Genomic DNA, 21,133 nt, shown 5'->3' with positions numbered 1-21,133 from the left:
CAGCCGACCACTGCAAACGCACCGGTCCCCCCTTCAGCAGTGAGGTAATGGGAGCCGCTACCTGACCAAAACCCCGGATGAAACCTCCGTAGTAGTTGGCAACCCTAAAAAACGCTGCACTTCCTTTACCATGGTGGGAGTCGGCAATTACGCACGGCTGAAATGCGGTCACTCTCCATCTCAAGGAAACTGACTGTTTAAAGAACAGGCACTTCTCAGCCTTGACGTACAGGTCATGCTCCAACAGTCGACCAAGAACCTGCGCACCAGGGACACATGCTCGGCGCGTGTAGCGGAGTATATCAGAATGTCGTCGATATACACCACTACACCCTGCCCGTGCAGGTCCCAGAAAATCTTGTCTACAAAGGCCTGGAAGACTGATGGAGCATTCATCAACCCGTACGGATGACGAGGTACTCATAGTCCCTGAGGTGGTACTAAATGCCGTCTTCCACTCGTCCCCCTCCCGATAAGCAACAGGTTTGTAAGCGCTCCTAAGATCCAATTTTGTGAAGAAGCGCGCCCCGTGCATTGACTCGATCGCACCGCGATGAGAGGTAGCGGGTAACTGTACCTCACAGTGATTTGGTTTGACCTCGATAGTCAATACACGGGTGCAGACCTCCATCCTTCTTCTTCACAAAAAAGAAACTCGAGGAGGCAGTTGAAGTGGAGGCCGAATGTACCCCTGCGCCCAGGATTCGGAGACATATGTTTCCATAGCCTCCGTCTCCTCTTGCGACAGGGATACACATGACTCCTGGGAAGTGCTGCGTCTACCAGGAGATTATCGCACAATCCCCCCGTCGATGGGGTAGTAATTGAGTCACCTTCTTTTTACAGAAAGCGAGAGCCAAATCGCATATTCAGAGGGGATGCGCACAGTGGAGACCTGGTCTGGACTTTCCACTGTAGTAGCACCGACGGAAACCCCTAAACATCACCCTGAGCACTTCCGTGACCACCCCGTGAGGCCCTCTGTTGCCACGAAATAGTGGGGTCATGACAGGCCAACCAGGGAAACGCAGGAGAATCAATAAGGAAGAGACTGATTCTCTCCTTGTGACCCTCCTGCGTAACCATGCCCAGTGGAGCGGTGGCCTCCTAATTAGCCCTGACCCTAATGGTCGACTATCTAGGACGTGCACAGGGAAGGGCATATCCACAGGAACAATGGGGATCCTTAAACTATGGGCAAATGATCTGTCAATAAAATTCCCAGCTGCGCCTGAATCTACGACGCGCCTTATGCTGGGAATGCAGGGAAAACTCAGGAAAATTAATAAACAAAAACATGTGGTGCCGACTTACCTGGGGTGACACGAGAGCGCCCTGCTGCTGCCTCGACTCCCAGAGGAACCTCCCCAGCACCGACCGGCAGTGTGCCCCTCTGCGGCCACAGATGGTGCATGGAACGGCCGCTCCTCCGGTCGCCCTAAGTGCAGCCCCTCCCAGCTCCATGGGCGTCGGAGCGGTGGTGCTGGGGGATGGAACCGACAGACCCCGATCTGGACGTCCCGCGGTAGCCAGCAGGTTATCCAGCCGGATGGACAGGTCCACCAGCTGGCCGAATGTGAGAGTGGTGTCCCTGCAGCGCAACTCCCGACGGACGTCCTTGCGCAGACTGCACCGGAGTGATCGCTAGGGCCCTGTCGTTCCATACCGCCGCGGCGGCCAGGGTCCGAATTCCAACACGAACTCCTGTGTGCTCCTCGTCCCCTGCCTCAGGTGGACGAGACGTTCACCCGCTGCTCTACCCTCAGGCGGGTGGTCAAGAGACGGGTGAAATCCTCAAAGTGGTCCAACACCGCTTCTTCTTCCCCCCATAACGGCGTTGGCCCACTCCGGGGCTTTCCCTGAGAGGCAAGGAGAGCGGCCACGCTCTCACGGCCCGAAGGAGCCGGGTGGACGGTTGCCAGGTAGAGCTCTAGCTGGAGCAAGAACCTCTGACAACCACCGCCGTTCCATCATACTCCCTCGGGAGGGCGAGCCGAATCCCACTGGGCCCGGGTGAAGGAGGGGTGAGTGATGGTGAGACTGGTGGTGCTGGGGAGACGCTGGAGGGACTCCTCTTCTCTCCCAGCGCTCCATGGTTTGTAGAACGCAATCCATGGCGCTGCGAGATGCTGTAGCATGGCAGTGTGCTGCTGGACTCGCTCCTCAACACCTACTGCAGGGGCACCTGCTCCTGCTGACTCCATTCCAAGTGGGTGCGTGTTTCTGTCAAGGCTGTGGGTACTGGTGAAAGGAGTCAGGCGCAGGAGAGCTGAGATGCGTGGACAAGGTATTTAATACAAGATAACACCAGTATAAACACAATACTATTGTGCGGGAAAAATACCGGTACCACGAGATAAACGGGCGTAATAACAAAACCCGGCAACAAAATACCAGCCGTCAGTAACAGCCTGAACAATAAAACAACATGCACACAAACATGGGGAACCAGAGGGTTAAATAATTAACATGTAATGGGGAATTGAAACCAGGTGTGTAGAAAACAAAGACAAAAACAAATGGAAAATGAAAAGTGGATCGGCGATGGCTAGAGGCCGGTGACGTCGACCGCCGAGTGCCGCTCGAACAAGGAGAGGGCCCAATTCCGGCAGAAGTCATGACAAGAAAACTATGCATGGACAACAACATTGTAGTTACTACACAATACTAACCTAACTGATAGAATGAAAAGAAGGAAGCCTGCACAGAATAAAAATATTCCAAAACATGCATCCTGTTTGCAACAGGCACTAAAGTAATACTGCCAAAAAATGTGGCCAAGCAATTAAGTCACTTTTTGTCCTGAATGCAAAGTGGGCAAATCCAATAAAACACATTACTGATTACCACTTTCCTCACTCAAGCATAGTGATTGCTGCATCATGTTATGGGTATGCTTGTAATCGTTAAGGACTGGGAAGTTCTTCCAGGATAAAAACTAAACAGAATGGAGCTAAGCACAGGCAAAATCCTAGAGGAAAACCCTGGTTCAATCTGCTTTCCATCAGACACGGGGAGATTAATTCACCTTTCAGCAGGACAATAACTCTAAAACACAAGGCCAAATCTACACTAGAGTTGCTTACCAAGAAGACAATATCAATCAAATCAAATTGTATTGGTCACATACACATATTTAGCAGATGTTATTGCACGGTATAGCGAAATGTTGTCATATTTCCTTTTCAATAAATTTGATAAAAAATCTAAAAACATGTTTTCACTTTGTCATTATGGGGTATTGTGTGTAAATGGGTGAGAAACAAAGTCTGTAACACAASTAAATGTGGAATAAGTCAAGGGGTATGAATACTTTATGAAGGCACTGTATCTACCTCAATTACCTCATACCTCTGCACATCAACTTGGTACTGGTACCCCATATATATAGCCAAGCAGTGGAGGCTGCTGAGGGGAGGACTGCTCATAATAATGGCTGGAACGAGGCACATGGAATGGCATTAAACACATGGAAACCATGTGTTTGATGAATTTGATACCATTCCACTAATTCTGCTCCAGCCATTACCACGAGCCCGTCCTCCCCAATTAAGGTGCCACCAACCTCCTGTGTAGCCAAGTTATCATTACTCATTGTGTATTTATTATTACTTTGCTATTTTCTTTCTCCTGCATTGCTGGAAAGGGCCCGTAAGTAAGCATTTCAATGTTAGTCTACACCTGTTGTTAACGAAGAATGTGACGAATAACATTATATTTACTGTGATAATGGCCAAAATAATGGCCTGCCCAACATCTTTATACATGACTATAAGCATGATGGAATGTTCATTTCTTAATTAACTCAGGAACCACACCTGTGTGGAAGCACCTGCTTTCAATAAACTTTGTATCCCTCATTTACTCAAGTGTTTCCATTATTTTTGCAGTTACCTGTAAGTAGCCATTTAAGTACTTCTTCCATGGGGAAACTCACTCCCATCACAGTTAAATAGTGAAACAGGGACATCTTGTGGACAATGAGGAGATGAACAGAAAAGGCTGTTTGGAACTGAACTTTCTCTGGAAGTGGATTTATGACAATGACATCATTGAGGTATAAGCTAACAGGTGGCTTTTTCAAGCTCAATTCACAGCCAATTGAGCAGTGAAATGGCTGTTGTGTCAGAGTGAATGGTCTGTCCACCCTCTCAGTGCCTGGCAACTCAACTCCTGCAACTGTTTTATCACTTCCTGTAGAATGTAGTTGAACATAAAGCAAACAGAAACACAAAACCAGATGCTAAACAGAAGGGAGCATGCAAATGCATTTTTTGTTGCGTTGCACAAAGCAAATATTGGAGCTATCTTAACTTTGGGTTAGGGTCACACCCTGGAAAAAATTTACTCTGGGCTCCCGGGTGGCGCAGTGGTCTAAGACACTGCACCTCAATGCTACAAGAGTCACTACAGACCCTGGTTCAATTCCAGGCAGTATGACAACTGGCTGTTATTGAGAGTCCAATAGTGTGGTGCATAATTGGCCCAGTGTTGTTAGGGTTTGGCTGGGGTACATAAGAATTTGTTCTTAACTGACTTGCCTAGTTAAATAAAGGATAAATACATTCAGTAAACACATACAAGCTTTGACACAGCATTCCCTCTTCTTATCTTACTTTGGTATTGGCATCTTTCCTGTGATTTCCATTCAGCAGCTCTCCAGATTCTACTCTCCAGAGTCGTTTGGCCCACTCCTCCCTCTGGGGCAGCAGCATCATGGTCTCTGCTGCCAGGTACCTGTCTGGTGGGATCTGGCTCATGGGGGGTGGCAGAGCGTKGGTGCTACCCACCATGGCTGGTCCTGACCAGCTGTTAGTGGCCGGTGTTGCCTGGGACTCGGGCTCTCCACCTCGGCCCTTAGGCCATCTCTGCTTAACACTCATAGAGAACCAGCGCTGACTGCTTCTGAAGGAGCCTCCTCCTGTTAGGCTCTGTTTCTGGTTCTTAGCCAGAGGGTACGGTGGTGGCGGGGGCTTGAACTGAAACTCCAGCGTGGGAGGAGGGCCACCGGATGGGCCGGTTAACGACGCCGGGCCAGGTAGAGATTCGGAAAGGGAATTTGTGCTGCCTGGATTAGGATGGCCGTTTAGTTTTAGGCAGCCATTTTGATGAGCTACTATTTGGGTGAGGTCTCCTTCAGCCTGGGGGTAATCCTCCCATGGACAGCTGGGGAGCTGGCCCCCAGGGTCGTTTCCGCGGGCGATGGGRAAATCCCTGTCCGCTCTTTCCTCAGGGGGGGAGGTGTTTCCGATCCCGCTGTCTCCGTTGCTGCTGGCGCTGCCATTCTTACCGGTACTGCTGCGATTCTGTTGCGTGTGGAGGTGGTGGGCTGAGTCTCTGTCCAGCCTGGTTCTAAGCCTCTCCACTGCCTCCCCCATGTCACAGTATAAGACAGATACAAACTGGAGGAYGGAGGGGGGAGTGAGGGGGAACTCCAGGCAGCCCTGGGTGTCTGGGTCGGRGGTGCAGTCGAAGCCGAAGCGCCCTGTGATGCCCAGGTGGTCACTGTGGTGGCACAGCTCGGGGTCGATGAAGAAGACGTGGCAGGAGGTACTCAGGGGACCGTTCTGGCCAACGTGGCCGCCAGAGATGTGTGCAGTGGTGACCAGACAAAAAAAGCGCCTGTCCTCGGAACACACCACACCCAGGACAAGGTTCTCGGCGGGGAAGGCGGCCAGAATGGCTCCTGTGTCATCACAGAGGCGGACGCAGTCGAACATGATCTTCATCATCACCAGCGTGTGGGTCTCCTGCTCTGTGCCCATATGTCTGATACACCCGCAGATCACCTGTAGGYAGTCGTCCTCTGAGCCGTGTCTGGACAAGGCCAAGATCAGTTCAGTAGAGCCCAGGTAGCCCACCACCATGGCTGTGTTCAGAATACTCCAGTCTCGATTCACATCATCCTCCTGCTCGTTGAAAACAGAGTCGCCGTCTGCCACTCGGGCGGTTTCCTCCTCAGACAGGAAGACAGGCTGGGTTTTGGAGTTCGAAGGCTGGATCCAGTGGGACATGTCAGGTTCTGACACAGGTCTTGGTTTAGCTGGGGTGGCATTTACGGAGTTAGATGACGAGTTGCCAGAGTGGCCCGAAACAGTGAGAAAAACTCCCCCGTTCTGAAAAAGCCCCTTTCCCTCTGTTCTAGAAATCCTTAACTCCTCGTCGCTGGAGGATAGGTCCACCGAGGGCCCACTCCCGACAAGCACCACCAACCGTAAGGGGCCTTTACAGGTGCCAATCAACTGCACCACAGCCTCATGGGATGCCTTTGCCACATCAGTTCCGTTGACACTCACTATACGATCCCCCTGCTTCAGTCCCACATGGTCTGCAGGGCTGCCCTCCAATATACCACTCAAGAGGCACGGGCCTTGTCCCGATAAGGTAAACCCGTATCCTACACGTCCTCGAACAACCTCAACCCGTCTGACTTCATGAGGAGAGGTCAAATCCAGACGCCTCCGCGCCCCTTCAGCCTGTCCCGGCATCCTCATCCTGAATGTGGMCGTTTTTTCAGATGCAGAGCGTTGGAACTGAATGTCACTCTGGAGTGATATCTCTTTAGTGCCAACACTGAAGTGTAAACACTAAAAGTAGACAAGAGAGAGAGATTTAARCTGAGTGAGATACAGTGTATCAAATAATGATTAGGCATAGGCCTACTGTAACATTATTTTTAACAAACTGAAACTGTAACACTTAACATGTGATATCATTATGGTACACAACATATTGTGTTATACAATGTATAAACGAAATAATAATGGTGTGATACAATGTATTGTGCACAAAAGCCATAAAATATATTTCCCCTATATTTTAGAAACATTCACTGTTAAGAAAATACTGTACGATTTCATTCTGCAACAATAATGCKGCACCCTATAACAATCTCCACATTTTTTTACGAAAATATATGTATGAGTTGTTATAGTTTAAGCAGACAAGTGTGGGTTGAAGAGACCATTTGGCCTCGTCCCATGTCAGCGTGCAAATGAACCATCTACTTGCCATAGARTAGACAGCGACAGCTGGCCCCCTTCTCAAGAACGGTTCAATCAATGCACGAGCATTCAAGCGAGACGTTTGTTAATGAAACATGCTCGAGCGCCTTGATTTGGTTTCGTTTGACATCGTTTCTCTACCGCTCTTAGTTAAATGTTTACAAAACAGCAGATTAGTTCGGCATTGTCCATCAAAATACAACAAAACAAAAAATAGCCTTGCTAAAATATTTCCTAGTATTAAATGTAAAGTAGTCTCCCACACTCTCGACGTCTAGATACAATGTTGCCAGTGCTGAGACTGAAATTACCGTTTCAAAGCTTCATGAAGTCAGTTTAAAGGTTGCATACTCCCAACAGTCCAAACTAGTTAGAAATCCAAACGTGCGTAGTTTCCGTAATATAACTTATATTTTCCAAAGTTTCCCTCCAGTATTATGGTATTCCATAAACCACGGATGACAAACTCCACACGCATCCATTCATTGTTGGGGATTACAAAGCGTCCTTCATAGTAACCATGACATCGTTTTCAGAGCACGTGATTTCCTTCGCCAATCCCCCTGTCTGAGAGCTCAATATTCAAATATTTGCGGTGATCCTATTGGTTCTGATCATCTGAAATTGATAGCCTAAATAAAAACATTGTTGTTGTTGTTCAGGCCACATTTCAAACACATATCATTACCAACATGCGCTAATTTACAAATAACTATGCAGATGTAGCCTAAATGGCTATTAAATGCAACMACCACCACACAATTAATAATGGATATATAACAAGCTAATTAACATGACAGGATGAATTACACCGCTCAAGGGGTCATCATTTGTTGCATCCTGCCAGGAGAGAAAAACAACAACAAAAAAACWGTGAATTATGGTCAAAATGCTGCAAGGTCGCAAGGGGAGTGAGTCACATGGTCCTATTGCACACCACAGTCAAATAGACACAGTGAGTCAGTCAATGGAAACAGTGAAAGCCGAGAAGTTTTATGTATGTTTAGGCCTACTAAAACCCTGGACAAAAACCTTAGGCCTTGTAAGATATTGAAGTGATAGATAGTCATTTGAATCGAATAAGCAGGCTATTGATATTTTTTTGTATATTTTTCTGTATATTATTTAGCTGTTTTCACAAATGTAAAATGCAAAGCCTATATGTGGCAAAACTACATTCAACTCCCTTCTATTTAATCCCATGGTTTCACATAAGAGAGCACTTCAAGACAATGCGGTTTTAAGTGAGTTAATGGAACTGTCTTCTCAAATTATCCACAACACTAACCATATCCTAGATTTGTCTAATTAGGATGTCTTGCACTATCAATCAATCGCTCAATGTGATCCCCAAAAATTGTTTTAACAACATATATTGTATATCCCTTCCCTATGAATGAGGACTTTTTCAGTCAAGGCACTAGCTGCCATATCAGATATATCACATACAGATACACTACCGTTCAAAAGTTTGGGGTCACTTAGAAATGTCCTTGCTTTTGAAAGAAAAGCAMAWTTTTTGTCCATTAAAATAGCATAAATTGATCAGAAATACAGTGTAGACATTGTTAATGTTGTAAATGACTATTGTAGATGGAAACGGCTGATAATTAATGGAATATCTACATAGGCGTACAGAGGTCCATTATCAGCAACCATCACTCCTGTGTTCCAATGGCACGTTGTGTTAGCTAATCCAAGTTTATCATTTTAAAAGGCTAATTGATCATTAGAAAACCCTTTGCAATTATATTAGCACAGTTGAAAACTTTGGTTCTGATTAAAGAATCAATAAAACTGGCCTTCTTAGACTAGTAWCTGGAGCATCAGCATTTGTGGGTTTGATTACAGGCTCAAAACGGMCAGAAACAAAGGTCTTTCTTTTGAAACTCGTCAGTCTATTCTTGTTCTGAGAAATGAAGGCTATTCCATGCGAGAAATTGCCAAAAAACTGCAGATCTCGTACAACGCTGTGTACTACTCCCTTCACAGAACAGAGCAAACTGAATATAACCAGAATAGAAAGAGGAGTGGGAGGCCCCAGTGCACAACTGAGCAAGAGGACAAGTACATTAGAGTGTCTAGTTTGAGAAACAGACGCCTCGCAAGTCCTCAACTGGCAGCTTAATTAAATAGGACCCGCAAAACACCAGTCTCAACGTCAACAGTGAAGAGTTGACTCTGGAATTCTGGCCTTCTAGGCAGAGTTGCAAAGAAAAAGCCATATCTCACACTGGCCAATAAAAATAAAAGATTAAGATGGGCAAAAGACCAGACACTGGACAGAGGAAGATTGGAAAAAAGTGTTATGGACAGACTAATCTAAGTTTGAGGTGTTCGGATCACAAAGAAGAACATTCGTGAGACTCAGACAAAATGAAAAGATGCTGAAGGAGTGCTTGACGCCATCTGTCAAGCATGGTGAAGGCAATGTGATGGTCTGGGGGTGCTTTGGTGGTGGTAAAGTGGGAGATTTGTACAGGGTGAAAGCGATCTTGAAGAAGAAAGGCAATCGTTCCATTTTGCAACGCCATGCCATACCCTGTGGACGGCGCTTAATTGGAGCCAATTTCCTCCTACAACAGGACAATGACCCAAAGCACAGCTCCAAACAATGCAAKAACTATTTAGGGAAGAAGCAGTCAGCTGGTATTCTGTCTATAATGGAGTGGCCAGCACAGTCACCAGATCTCAACCCTATTGAKCTGTTGTGGGAGCAGCTTGACYGTATGGTATGTAAGAAGTGCCCATCAAGCCAATCCAATTTGTRGGAGGTGCATCAGGAAGCATGGGGTGAAATCTCTTCAGATTACATCAACAAATTTAAAACTAGAATGCCAAAGGTCTGCAAGGCTGTAATTGCTGCAAATGGAGGATTCTTTGACAAAATCAAATTTTAAAGGACACCATTTTCATTTAAATTAAAAATAATTATGTATTACCTTGTCAACGTCTTGACTATATTTCCTATTCATTTTGCAACTCATTTCATGCATGTTTTCATGGAAAACAAGGACATTTCTAAGTGACCCCAAACATTTGAACAGTAGTGTAGATGTAGGATCATAATTTGAGCCAGTTTGCTACAGCAGGAAAATAATCCAGCAGCAACAGAAAATGTGAATGGTGTGGATTATATTTCATGCACTTTTTTTTAAGGGTTGATACATTTTTYTWAAGGGAAAATCAAGTCTGCAATTTGAAAGTGGAAATTCAGAAGCCTTTTTAAACCTCAAATACACTACAAGTTAAAAATGYCCTGCATCGCAAAGAAGTTCTCAGGGTGATCAAATTAAGATCCTACATCTGTAGTATGTTTTGTTACACATTATACAGTACCCRTCAAAAGTTTAGACACACCTTCTTATTACATGGTTTTTCTTTATTTTTACTATTTTCTACGTTGTAGAATAATAGTGAAGACATCAAAACTATGAAAAAACACATTGAATCATGTAGTAACCAAAAAAGTGTMRAAAAATCKAAACAAATKTTATATTGGAGATTCTTCAAAGTAGCTACCCTYTGACTTGATGACAGCTTTCCATACTCTTGGCATTCTCTCAACCAGCTTCACGGGTTAGTCACTTGGAATGCATTTCAATTAACAGGTGTGCCTTGTTTAAAGTTCATTTGTGAAATGTATTTACTTTTAATGCATTTGAGCCAATCAGTTGTGTTGTGACAAGGTAGTGGTGTTATACAGAAGATAGTCCTACTTGGTAAAAGACCAAGTCCATATTATGGCAAGAACCGCTCAAATAAGCAAAGAGAAACGACAGTCCATCATTACTTGAAAACATGAAGGTCAGTCAACCCGGTCAGTCAATTTTGCAGTCGCAAAAACCATCAAGCGCTATGATGAAACTGGCTCTCATGAGGACCGCCASAGAAAAGGAAGACCCAGAGTTACCTCTACTGCAGAGGATAAGTTCATTAAAGTTACCAGCCTCAGAAATTTCAGCCCAAATAAATGCTTCACAGRGTTCAAGTAACAGACMCATGTCAACATCTACTCCAAATTTGCAWTTTTTGGTTCCAAMMGCCGTGTCTTTGTGAGACGCWGAGTAGGTGAACGGATGATCATGGTTGCTACCATGCTGTGTTTTCATGTGTTGCTGCCATGCTATGCTGTTGACCKTAGGTCTCTCTTTATGTAGTGTTGTGGTGTCTCTCTTGTCGTGATGTGTTTTGTCCCCGCAGGAGGCCTTTGCCTTCTGGTAGGCCGTCATTGTAAATAAGAATTTGTTCTTAACTGACTTGCCTAGTTAAATAAAGATTCAATAAAATAAAAATGTAAATCTCTGCATGTGTGGTTCCCACCGTGAAGCATGGAGGAGGAGGTGTGATGGTGTGGGGGTGCTTTACTGGTGACACTGTCTGTGATTTATTTAGAATTAAAGGCACACTTAAACCCACATGGCTACCACAGCATTCTGCAGCGATACGCCATCCCATCTGGTTTACGCTTAGTTGGACTGTCATTTATTTTTCATCAGGACAATGACTCAACACACCTGCAGAATGTTACTGTCAGACCGGGTGTTGTGAGGATGAGGGCTACAGTAGATATCTCAGATAGGGGGGAGTGAGGCCTAAGAGGGTTTTATAAATAAGCATCAATCAGTGGGTCTTGCGACGGGTATACAGAGCTGACCAGTTTACAGAAGAGTATAGAGTGCAGTAATGTGTCCTATAAGGAGCATTGATTGCAAATCTAATGRCCGAATGGTAAAGAATATCTAGCCGCTCGAGAGCACCCTTACCTGCCAATCTATAAATTACGTCTCCGTAATCTAGCATGGGTAGGATGGTCATCTGAATAAGGGTTAGTTTGGCAGCTGGGGTTAAAGAGGAGCGATTACAATAGAGGAAACCAAGTCTAGATTTAACTTTAGCCTGCAGCTTTGATATGTGCTGAGAGAAGGACCGTGTATCGTCTAGCCATACTCCCAAATACTTGTATCAGGTGACTATCTCAAGCTCTAAACCCTCAGAGGTAGTAATCACACCTGTGGGGAAAGGGGCATTGTTCTTACCAAACCACATGACATTTGTGGGAGGGGCCAGCTGAGCTATGTTTTTGATGTAAACTGAGAAAAGTGTGGGGCCTAGGATTGAGCCTTGGGGTACACCCTTGGTGACAGGCAGTGGCTGAGACAGCAGATGCTCTGACTTTATCAAGGCAAAGGGTGGCTACTTTGAAGAATCTAAAATCTTAAATATATTTTGATTTGTTTAACACTTTCTTTGGTAGAAAATAATAAAAAATTAAGAAAAAACCTTGAATGAGCAGGTGTGTGCAGACTTTTGTCTGGTACTGTATGTTACCATTTAATATGATGTGTTATTGTATGGAGATCATATTACATGACAGTACACACAAAGTGTGAATGCTGACTTTATGTCGGCTACATTATGACAATATTTAGGATGAAAGGGAGACAAGATTGTAACAGGAATAGTTGAAAGACAGACAAAAAATGACAACAKAACATATGTTTTTATTTCAGTCATACATTTCAAACAAGTAGGCTATGCTAGTTGGAAGATACATACACCATAGCAGGACACACATTRGAAAATAAGTGATACAACACCAAATGCCCATGCCTTTTGTCATTAAGATATAGAATTTGTGGACAAACGTTGTCTTTTGTGAATTAGCACAGTATTTTCCTAGCTTGTAGATATCTCTCAAATCGGTCAATGAATGGTGGAACGTGTCTTAAAGCAGCCTCAGCCATACACCTCTGAACCCTCACCCCTGACCTCTCATTCTCGCACAGCAACCACTAGATGGCCATGCTAGAAAGGACGAAACCGGCCTCTCAGCACTGATGAGCAAGTTGCTTTTTTCCTCTCTCTGCCAGTGAGCATTCAGGTCAGGGGTAAGGTTAGGGTGAGATTGACATTATTTACTCTCAATCAGTTGTTAAAAAAGTGCCATACACCAGATGAAGCATAGCCATATTATAGCATATAACACATAGCCATATTATAGCATATAACACATAGCCATGTAGCATATAACACATAGCCATGTAGCATATGGCATTTATTTTCTAGCATAGCCATATAGTGAGCACCACAGGGACGCAATTTCGATATAGCTACGACTTTTCGTAGCAGGTTTGGAGAACTTACGCAGCAGGTTAGKAGAATTAATGTAGYAGGTTAGGAGAATTAGGTTAAGGTTMGGGAAAGGGTTAGGKTTTAGGGTCAGCAGAAATGCTCACCTAACCTGCTACGAAAAGTCCCTTGTATCGAAGTGCCGTGTTTTTAGGGAGTCCTGACCACCACCACCACCCTCCTTGACCCCTCACTCTGGACCCTTCATCCCTGGCCTGGCTCTTTGACCCCAGGCTGGGCAGCAGCACCCCAGGCTGGCGTGGGGGCCGTCAGTGGCTGGATCATCTTCTCCAGCAGGTTCATCATGCGCTCCTGGAGCTGCAGGCTCTGCACCTGGAGGAAGTTCTGCTGGTGCATGACGCGGCGCACCTCGCGGCACGTCTCCTCCACTGCCCGGCTCACCTTTCGCTGCTCCTGCAGCATGGCCTCCATCACCTTCAGCTTCCGCCGCTTCAGAGACAGGTGCTGGTGCACCTTCTTCCTCTTGGCCGGCGCCGGGTGGGAACTGGACAGAAAGCGGTTTTGTTAGTCAAAGCAATGGTAATGACATAATTTATAGAGAGAGTTATACAAGCATTCAAGAGTTCTGTATGTAGGGCCCTTTTCGATCAAACTTGGTAAAGCGGTTTCTGGGATAAGCCGAGAACTACAAAATAATGTGAAATTAAAGTAAACTTGCTGTATGCTAATTACTCTCATGCTGATTAACTATCATCACAATACACTGTGATGTGTATCACTTAGAGAGCCTTGTGGAGACAATCAGTCCGTCCCAATGACAATAGACGACCCCTCCCGGCAAGGGTGGGCAGTTTAGCTCAATACCTCAGCACCCCCGCCCCTCTCTCTCTCTCTCTCTCTCTCTCTCTCTCTCTCTCTCTCTCTCTCTCTCTTTCTATCTCTCCGTTTCCTCATTTGAAGCCCAATATGTAAACATGGCCTTACTCAGGACAGGGAAGTCCAGAGTGCAGGCTGCCAGAGCTCTCCCATCCATCCAGGTCCTCCCTCATCTCCATCTCGTCCGAGGAGCCTGTGTACTCCGGAAGGAAGCCCGTGGGGAGGCCTTCTGCATGGGACATCGAGGCCTCTGTGGAGGTGGAGGGGCCAGGAGACTGGAGCTCAAACGGGTTCATAGTCCCATTATCTTCAGTCTTGGTGAGGAGCTTCTCTATTGCTTTGTAGTACGGCCAGTCGGGTGTCCCACCGCTCCCATTGGTTGTGCACTTCATTTTCCTGTCAAATAAGGAGTCAAGGATGGTATATATTGGTTTGGGTAAAGTAGGGGACATAAGAAGTCTGGGTTTCTAAGTATCATAGCAGACCGTATTGAGTTCTAGTTATGCAGGATGCTCTGACACCTGTGGAGTTACATTCCAACGTAGCCTACCTCAGTTCTTTCTGGATATTAAAGTGCGTTCATACAATACAAGATTTTTGTGGATTTATGTTGCCACCTTTTTCAACTCCCCCCCCCCCAATAAATAATTAAAAGCTATTTCTTACACTTGCCTGTACTGGAAAGACATGTTGGTGATTTTCATCTTTATCTCCTCCCGATGGCGTTGTTCTCCAGTGAGCTCGAAGAACCTCTGTGCCATCTTCTCGTAGATCTTGGCGTTCCTCTTACATTTCTTCAGCTCGGCGACATTCTGTTCCCATACATACAGAAGCCCCTTCATCTCTGCATCGGTCCAGTTTCGGGCCCTTCTGTGCTTCTCGCTGTGGCCCGGAATGAGGTAACTAAAACTCTCCTCGGCAGCCATTTTGAAAGCCCTCTCAAAAGCACTCTCTTCCTGTTTTGGTTTTGTAAACAAAAATAGGCCCCAAAAACGGTTTAGTTTGAAAGCCCTTCTCTGCTGTTTAGCATTATTTCTTATGCTGTCAGTGGAATGTGGTTGCAAACAGTCACACACCGCTCTGCCTGTGCTGTGCCCTTCCCCCGAGCTTAGCTGAAAGAGGACTCAAAATGGGGCCTAGGGCAGGAGAGGGATCCGGTTAAAAGCTTTTAAATGGAGGAAATCGTCACTGTGATGTCAAGTTGCCCTAGCAACTAGGAGGAGGCCCCTCTTTCTCCCTCCCTCCCCCTCTCTTAACCACTCCCTCTCTTTCACTTCCTCTCTCTCGCTCTCTTGCTCCAATGCCACAACAAAAAGCTTTTAGCTGAAAGGCAATGAGGTATACCAGAGATTACAGGAAAAACAGATTTGAAATATGAGCCTTGGGGGAGGGAGGGAGTAGAGCAAGAGAGCAGGTGTCATTTGTTTCCTTGGCAACAGGCCTTTGGACTGGGCAGGCTGCCAAGATGYTACTGCATTTAAATGCTTTTAATAACAGACAGGGACTGGCTTTTTGCAGTCAAAGTGGTGCAAACAGTAGTATATTACTCTTCACCTGAGGAAAATACACCTACATTTGTTATCAAAAGCAACATACTTTGGCAGTGTGTGGATACTATTCTCAATGCACAATTAAATTATATGCAAATGATATGAAAGTGCAGGGGAAACAATTGTATTGAAATGGATATGTATGGGGAGTTGTAGAGTACATTCAGGGGGGGAGTCAGTGTATTCTAATCATCCAAGACAATGGTAGTCCTGTCGGTAGGTCAGCTTATGCGTGGACAATTGAACACCCTCCCCCACCCACACCACAATATGGACCTTGGCCTGCAAGGGTGAGCTCAGCATGTTATCTCTCTCTCAATTCAATTCAATGGACTTTATTGGCATGGGAAACATATGTTTACATTGCCAAAGCAATTGAAATAGATAATAAATGTAAGTGAAATAAACAATTACAAATGAACAGTAAGCATTACTCTCCAAAAAGTTTCAAAAGAATAGAGACATTTCAAGTGTTGCAACAATGTGCAAAAGGGCAAATAACTCAACATAAATATAGTTTGTATTTACAGTGATGTTTGTGCTTCACTGGTTCACCGTTTTTGTGACGACAGATCACAAATCTTGCTGCTGTGATGGCACACTGTGGTATTTCACCTAATAGATATGGGAGTTTATGAAAATCTGATTTGTATTCAAATTCTTTGTGGGTCTGTGTAATCTGAGGAAAATACGTGTCTCTAATATGGTCATATATTTGGCAGGAGGTTAGGAAGTGCAGCTAATTATCCAGCTCATTTTGTGGGCAGTGTGCACATAGCCTGTCTTCTCTTGAGAGCTAGGTCTGCCTACGGCGGCCTCTCTCAATAGCAAGGCTAAGGGAAAGGGAAAGGGGGATACCTAGTCAGTTGTACAACTGAATGCATTCAACTGAAATGTGTCTTCCGCATTTAACCCAACCCCTCTGAATCAAAGAGGCAACCATAATCAACATCCACGTCTTCGACTCCCAGGGAACAATGAGTTAACTGCCTTGYYYAGGGGCAGAACGACAGATGTTTACCTTGTCAGCTCRGGGATTCGATCCAGCAAACTTTCAGTGTGCTCACTGAGTCTGTGTATAGTCAGAGTTCTCCTTCATTTGGGGTCAGTCACAGTGGTCAGGTATTCTGCCACTGTGTACTCTCTGTTTAGGGCCAAACAGCATTCCAGTTTGCTTAGTTTTTTGGTTAATTCTTTCCAACGTGTCAAGTAATTATCTTTTTGTTTTCTCATGATTTKTTTGGGTCTAATTTTGTTTCTGTCCTGGGGCTCTGTGGGGTTTGTGTTTGTGAACAGAACCCCAGGACCAGCTTGCTGAGGGGAATCTTCTCTAGGTTAATCTCTCTGTAAGTGATGGCTTTGTTATAGAAGGTTTRGAAATTGCTTCCTTTTAGGTGGTTGTAGAATTTAACGGCTCTTTTCTRGATTTTGATCATTGGGTATCGTCCTAATTCTGCTCTGCATGCATTATTTGGTGTTTTACGTTAGATACAGAGGATGTTTTTGCAGAATTCTGCATGTCCCATTTTGTGAATTATTGGTTGGTAAGCAGAACCCAGACATCAAAGGGTTCTATAACTGTTTCAAGTATTTTTAGCCAGATCCTAATTGGGATGTTGAATTCTCTCTCTCTCTGTCTCTCTCTGTTCTCTCTCTCTCTCTCTCTGTCTCTCTCTCTCTCTCTCCTGTCTCTCTCTGTCTCTCTGTCTTCTCTCTTCTCTCTCTCTCTCTCCTCTCTCCTCTCTCTCTCTCTCTCTCTCTCTCTCTCTCTCTCTCTCTCTCTCTCCTCTCTCTCTTCTCTTTCTCTCTTTTCTCTCTTCTCTCTCTCCCTCAATTCATTTCTAAGGGCTTTATGGGAAACATGTTCACCTTGCCCAAGCAAGTGAAATAAACAATCAATTAAAGTGAGAAGAAATACATTTAACATCAACAAAAAACCGAGAGAAAGGGAGGAGAGACATTGTAAATACCACCAATATTGATCTGTTTATTACTGGATCTTCCCCCTCTATTGTACTACAACTATTTTCACATTGCTAAAACACTCATAATGTAACACTTGAAATGCTTATCTTTTTTCAACCTTTTGAGTGCAATGTTTACTGTTAATTTCTATTAGTTTTTGGGTTGATGTTAGTTTTAGCAATGTGAAAATAGTTGTAGTACTAATAGTGGGGGAAGATCCAGTAAATAAACAGATCAATATTGGTGGTATTTACAATGTCTCTCCCTCCCTTTCTCTCTCTCTCTCTCCTTCTCTCAAGTTCACTCTCTCTCTCTCGCGGATTAAAACTCTCTTTAGAAAAACAGCCCTAATGTTGGAAACAAAGTCATTATGTGTCAACCAGAGTCACATGTATTTATTTCCCGAGCATAGCACACAATATTATACATACAGGAGGTTTTTGGTCTGAGTTTGGTCTGCTTTGCTTTTTCCTTTCTGTCATGGAAAAAATATTGCGATACCGTATCGCCCCGGGCCTACAAAACAGAAGTGCACTGATGGATACGAGCCATTATACTGTAGTCAATGGCAGGTTTCAATACTAGTTCCATTATACTGTAGTCAATGGCAGGTTTCAATACTAGTTTCCATTATACTGTAGTCATGGCAGGTTTCAATACTAGTTCATTATACTGTCGTCAATGGCAGGTTCAATACTAGTTTCCATATACTGTAGTCAATGGCAGGTTTCAATACTAGTTTCCATTATACTGTTGTCAATGGCAGGTTTCAATACTAGTTTCCATTTAACTGTAGTCAATGGCAGTTTCAATACTAGTTTCCATTATACTGTAGTCAATGGCAGGTTTCAATACTAGTTTCCATTATACTTGTCGTCAAGTGGCAGGTTTCAATACTAGTTTCCATTATACTGTTAGTCAATGGCCAGGTTTCAATACTTGTTTCCATATATACTGTACGTCAATGGCCAGGTTTCAAAATACTAGTTTCCATTATACTGTACGTCAATGGCAGGTTTCAATACTAGTTTCCATATACTGTAGTCAATGGCAGGTTTCAATACTAGTTTCCATTATACTGTAGTCAATGGCAGGTTTCAATACTAGTTTCCATTATACTGTAGTCAATGGCAGGTTTCAATACTAGTTTCCATAAAACACTCTGGAGACAACATGGACGTAATAGTGTCTGTTCGGATAGCCTGCTGAGATCTCCAACAGGAGTACATAGTACATCCTTTTCTCACCTTGGAGTTTGCTTTTAAAGACGGCTACATGTGAAAACACCCCCAACCAATCCTCAAATTTCCAAGAAGGGGCCTCATTGAAGTCGAAAGAGATTATATTGCCACTAATAGACGGATCCATCTGTGACTTACCATCACTTTGTCTTTATTAGTGACACTTTCTGTCACTGTGTCTTTACCCTATATTGMCCTTATTAGACCTCCTGGTCCATCTGCTCCATAGAAACTGACAGTCGTTTAATCATGCCATAACACTGGCAGCTTCTCACAATCCATCACTGCTGTCACTTACCTATAGAAAACATYCATTATTGAAATGGACAGAGAACTAGAGGTTTATGTTAGAGCACTTACCAGACACTGTTACACAAAGCAACTTACAATAAATTGAATACATACATTTTTTGTAAGTGTTCCCTGTGGGAGTTTGAACCCATGATCGTTGCTAAGTCACGCATGACCACAAAACACTACATATTGATGTGTTTTCATGTCTGTCCTGAGGTGGCTAAAGATGGCAGAAGAACAAACCTTGCTTCAAATGTATTTCTAGTTCTATACTTAACAAAAATATAAACGCAACATGTAAAGTGTTGGTCCCATGTTTCATGAGCTGAAATAAAATATACCAAAAATGTTCTATACGCACAAAAAGCTTATTTCTCTCAAATTTTGTGCACAATTTTTTTTACATCCTTGTTAGTGAGCATTTCTCCTTTGCCAAGATAATCCATCCACCTGACAGGTGTGGCATATCAAGAAGCTGACAGGAACAGGTGCACMTTGTGCTGTGGRCAATAAAAGGCCACTCTAAAATGTGCAGTTTTGTCACACAAAACAATGCCACAGATGTCTCAAGTTTTGAGRGAGCGTGCAATTGGCATGCTGACTGCAGGAATGTCCGCCAGAAAATKGAATGTTAATTTCTCTACCTTAAGTCTCCTCCAATGTCGATTTAAAGAATTTGGCAGTATGTCCAATCGGACTCACAACCACAGACCACATGTAACTACGCCAGCCCAGGACCTCCACGTCCGGCTTCTTCACCTGCGGGATCGTCTGAGACTAGCCACCCGGACAGCAGATGAAACTGAGGAGTATTTCTGTCTTTAATAACGCCCTTTTGTGAGGAAAACATAATTCTGATTAGCTGGGCCTGGCTCCCCAGTGGGTGGGCTTATGCCCTCCCGTGCCCATCCATGGCTGCGCCTCTGCCCAGTCATGGGAAATCCATAGATTAGGGCCTAATGAATTTATTTCAATTGACTGATTTCCTTAAATGAGCTGTAACTCAGTAAAATAGTTGAAATTGTTGCATGTTGCGTTTATATTTTTGTTCATTATACATAATTAAATAATTTGTATAATATCAAACTTGGATAATGTTTCAAGAGACCCCTTTTGACATTGTAAGGATTATGCCTGTAGTAGCTTGGTGGTGCCAGGGCCATGTTCTCACTTCATTCGTCAAATTAACCCTGTACAAGAATCAAATAATGTGTTGTTATCTRAAAAAGGGAACTCCAAGACTTCCAACAATGGCAAGCCTCATAGAGTCCTTATGAATTTGGAGCCTATTCCAACCATAGCCATTTCACAGACACAGACTATGTTAATCTACTTATACCTCTTGACCGTCTGCATATCCGCAAATGTATTCAAGCAGCTCGAGCCTGTCAAATAGATCAAAACCTAATCAGAAATTGGACTTAATTGGCCAGAAATTGCACTTTGTGGCACAAAAGCCCTCTCATAACCGCACAGTGATATATAGCAACTGACTGGTAGTCTACAAAGACTGCCAAATGCTAGTAGGTGTGTTGGCTACTGTGCTACACATCTGCCTAGCAACTAAAAGAAGAGCAGAAATTCAACAGTCATTGTTTAATCTAATAGGCTACTCACGCTACTATATATGGCTTTTCTCATTCTTTAAAGTGGACATAATCCAGACAACTAATCCAGWGCATAGACTAATCTAGAGATGAACTGTCCCTCGTGGTTTCGCATGGTTAGACTGAACCAATAGACTGTAACTAATCTGGAGAAGAACCTAATGGAATTACTGTATTCTTTGTATTAAAAAAAAAAAACAATGGGGGGGGGGGGGCGAGAATTACTGTATTCTGAAGCACTTTCCATCAGGCAAATCAGGAATATTTTTTTGGTGCCTGAAAATGGTCACTTGCCAAACACGTTTTACACACAGAAATGCCTAAATTTCCATCTTTCACTTTAAGGTGAGGACCTAGAGATCAGGTTAAGGCTACTGGAATTCTTGCAGTTTGGTTGTTTCAGTAAAATAATTGCACGCCTTTACCAACTGCTAAGTTTACTTGCCCCGGGTAATAGGGAAACCCTTAATGTCACACATTAAAAAACACCAACACCGTTATCA

General features: G+C 44.2%; 2 protein-coding genes across 3 annotated transcripts in view; both read right to left on the bottom strand.

The window, feature by feature from the left end:
- LOC111954778 (regulator of G-protein signaling 12-like) overlaps positions 1 to 7,513 on the bottom strand; it is a 101,611-nt gene extending 94,098 nt beyond the window's left edge. The window contains exons 1-2 of the mRNA XM_023974695.2: positions 7,316 to 7,513; positions 4,617 to 6,587 (exon numbers count right to left, since the gene is read on the bottom strand). Of these exons, the coding sequence (XP_023830463.1) occupies positions 4,617 to 6,494 (1,878 nt within the window). The 5' untranslated portion in view covers positions 6,495 to 6,587; positions 7,316 to 7,513. The remainder of the gene's footprint in view (positions 1 to 4,616; positions 6,588 to 7,315) is intronic.
- Positions 7,514 to 12,488: 4,975 nt separating this feature from the next.
- msantd1 (Myb/SANT-like DNA-binding domain containing 1) lies at positions 12,489 to 15,246 on the bottom strand. 2 transcript variants are annotated; one of them, XM_023974679.2, is made up of 3 exons: positions 14,640 to 15,246; positions 14,082 to 14,369; positions 12,489 to 13,641 (listed from the first exon to the last, which is right to left on the bottom strand). In XM_023974679.2, exons 1-3 carry the CDS (start codon positions 14,897 to 14,899, stop codon positions 13,341 to 13,343), a joined length of 849 nt encoding a protein of 282 aa, XP_023830447.1. In that variant the 5' UTR covers positions 14,900 to 15,246; the 3' UTR covers positions 12,489 to 13,340. The 2 variants fall into 2 exon arrangements, with proteins under 2 accessions (XP_023830447.1, XP_023830454.1); XM_023974686.2 differs by having other exon boundaries at positions 14,646 to 15,246.
- Positions 15,247 to 21,133: the final 5,887 nt, after the last annotated feature.

This window comes from Salvelinus sp. IW2-2015, linkage group LG3 (genome assembly GCF_002910315.2).
Source record: "Salvelinus sp. IW2-2015 linkage group LG3, ASM291031v2, whole genome shotgun sequence".
In the NCBI taxonomy this organism is placed as follows: Eukaryota; Metazoa; Chordata; class Actinopteri; order Salmoniformes; family Salmonidae; genus Salvelinus; species Salvelinus sp. IW2-2015.
Note: the sequence above shows the minus strand (reverse complement) of the source record. Positions and strands in the feature narration are given on the sequence as shown.

What these genes read in the sequence shown, in the direction of transcription:
- msantd1 (XM_023974679.2), bottom strand. Translation starts at nt 14,899, where the DNA reads ATGGCTGCCGAGGAGAGTTTTAGTTACCTCATTCCGGGCCACAGCGAG. An exon ending in TCTTTCCAGTACAGGCAAGT is followed by an intron (nt 14,370 to 14,639) that starts GTAAGAAATAGC and finishes CTTATTTGACAG; the next exon opens with GAAAATGAAGTGCACAACCA. An exon ending in TCTGGACTTCCCTGTCCTGA is followed by an intron (nt 13,642 to 14,081) that starts GTAAGGCCATGT and finishes CTTTCTGTCCAG; the next exon opens with TTCCCACCCGGCGCCGGCCA.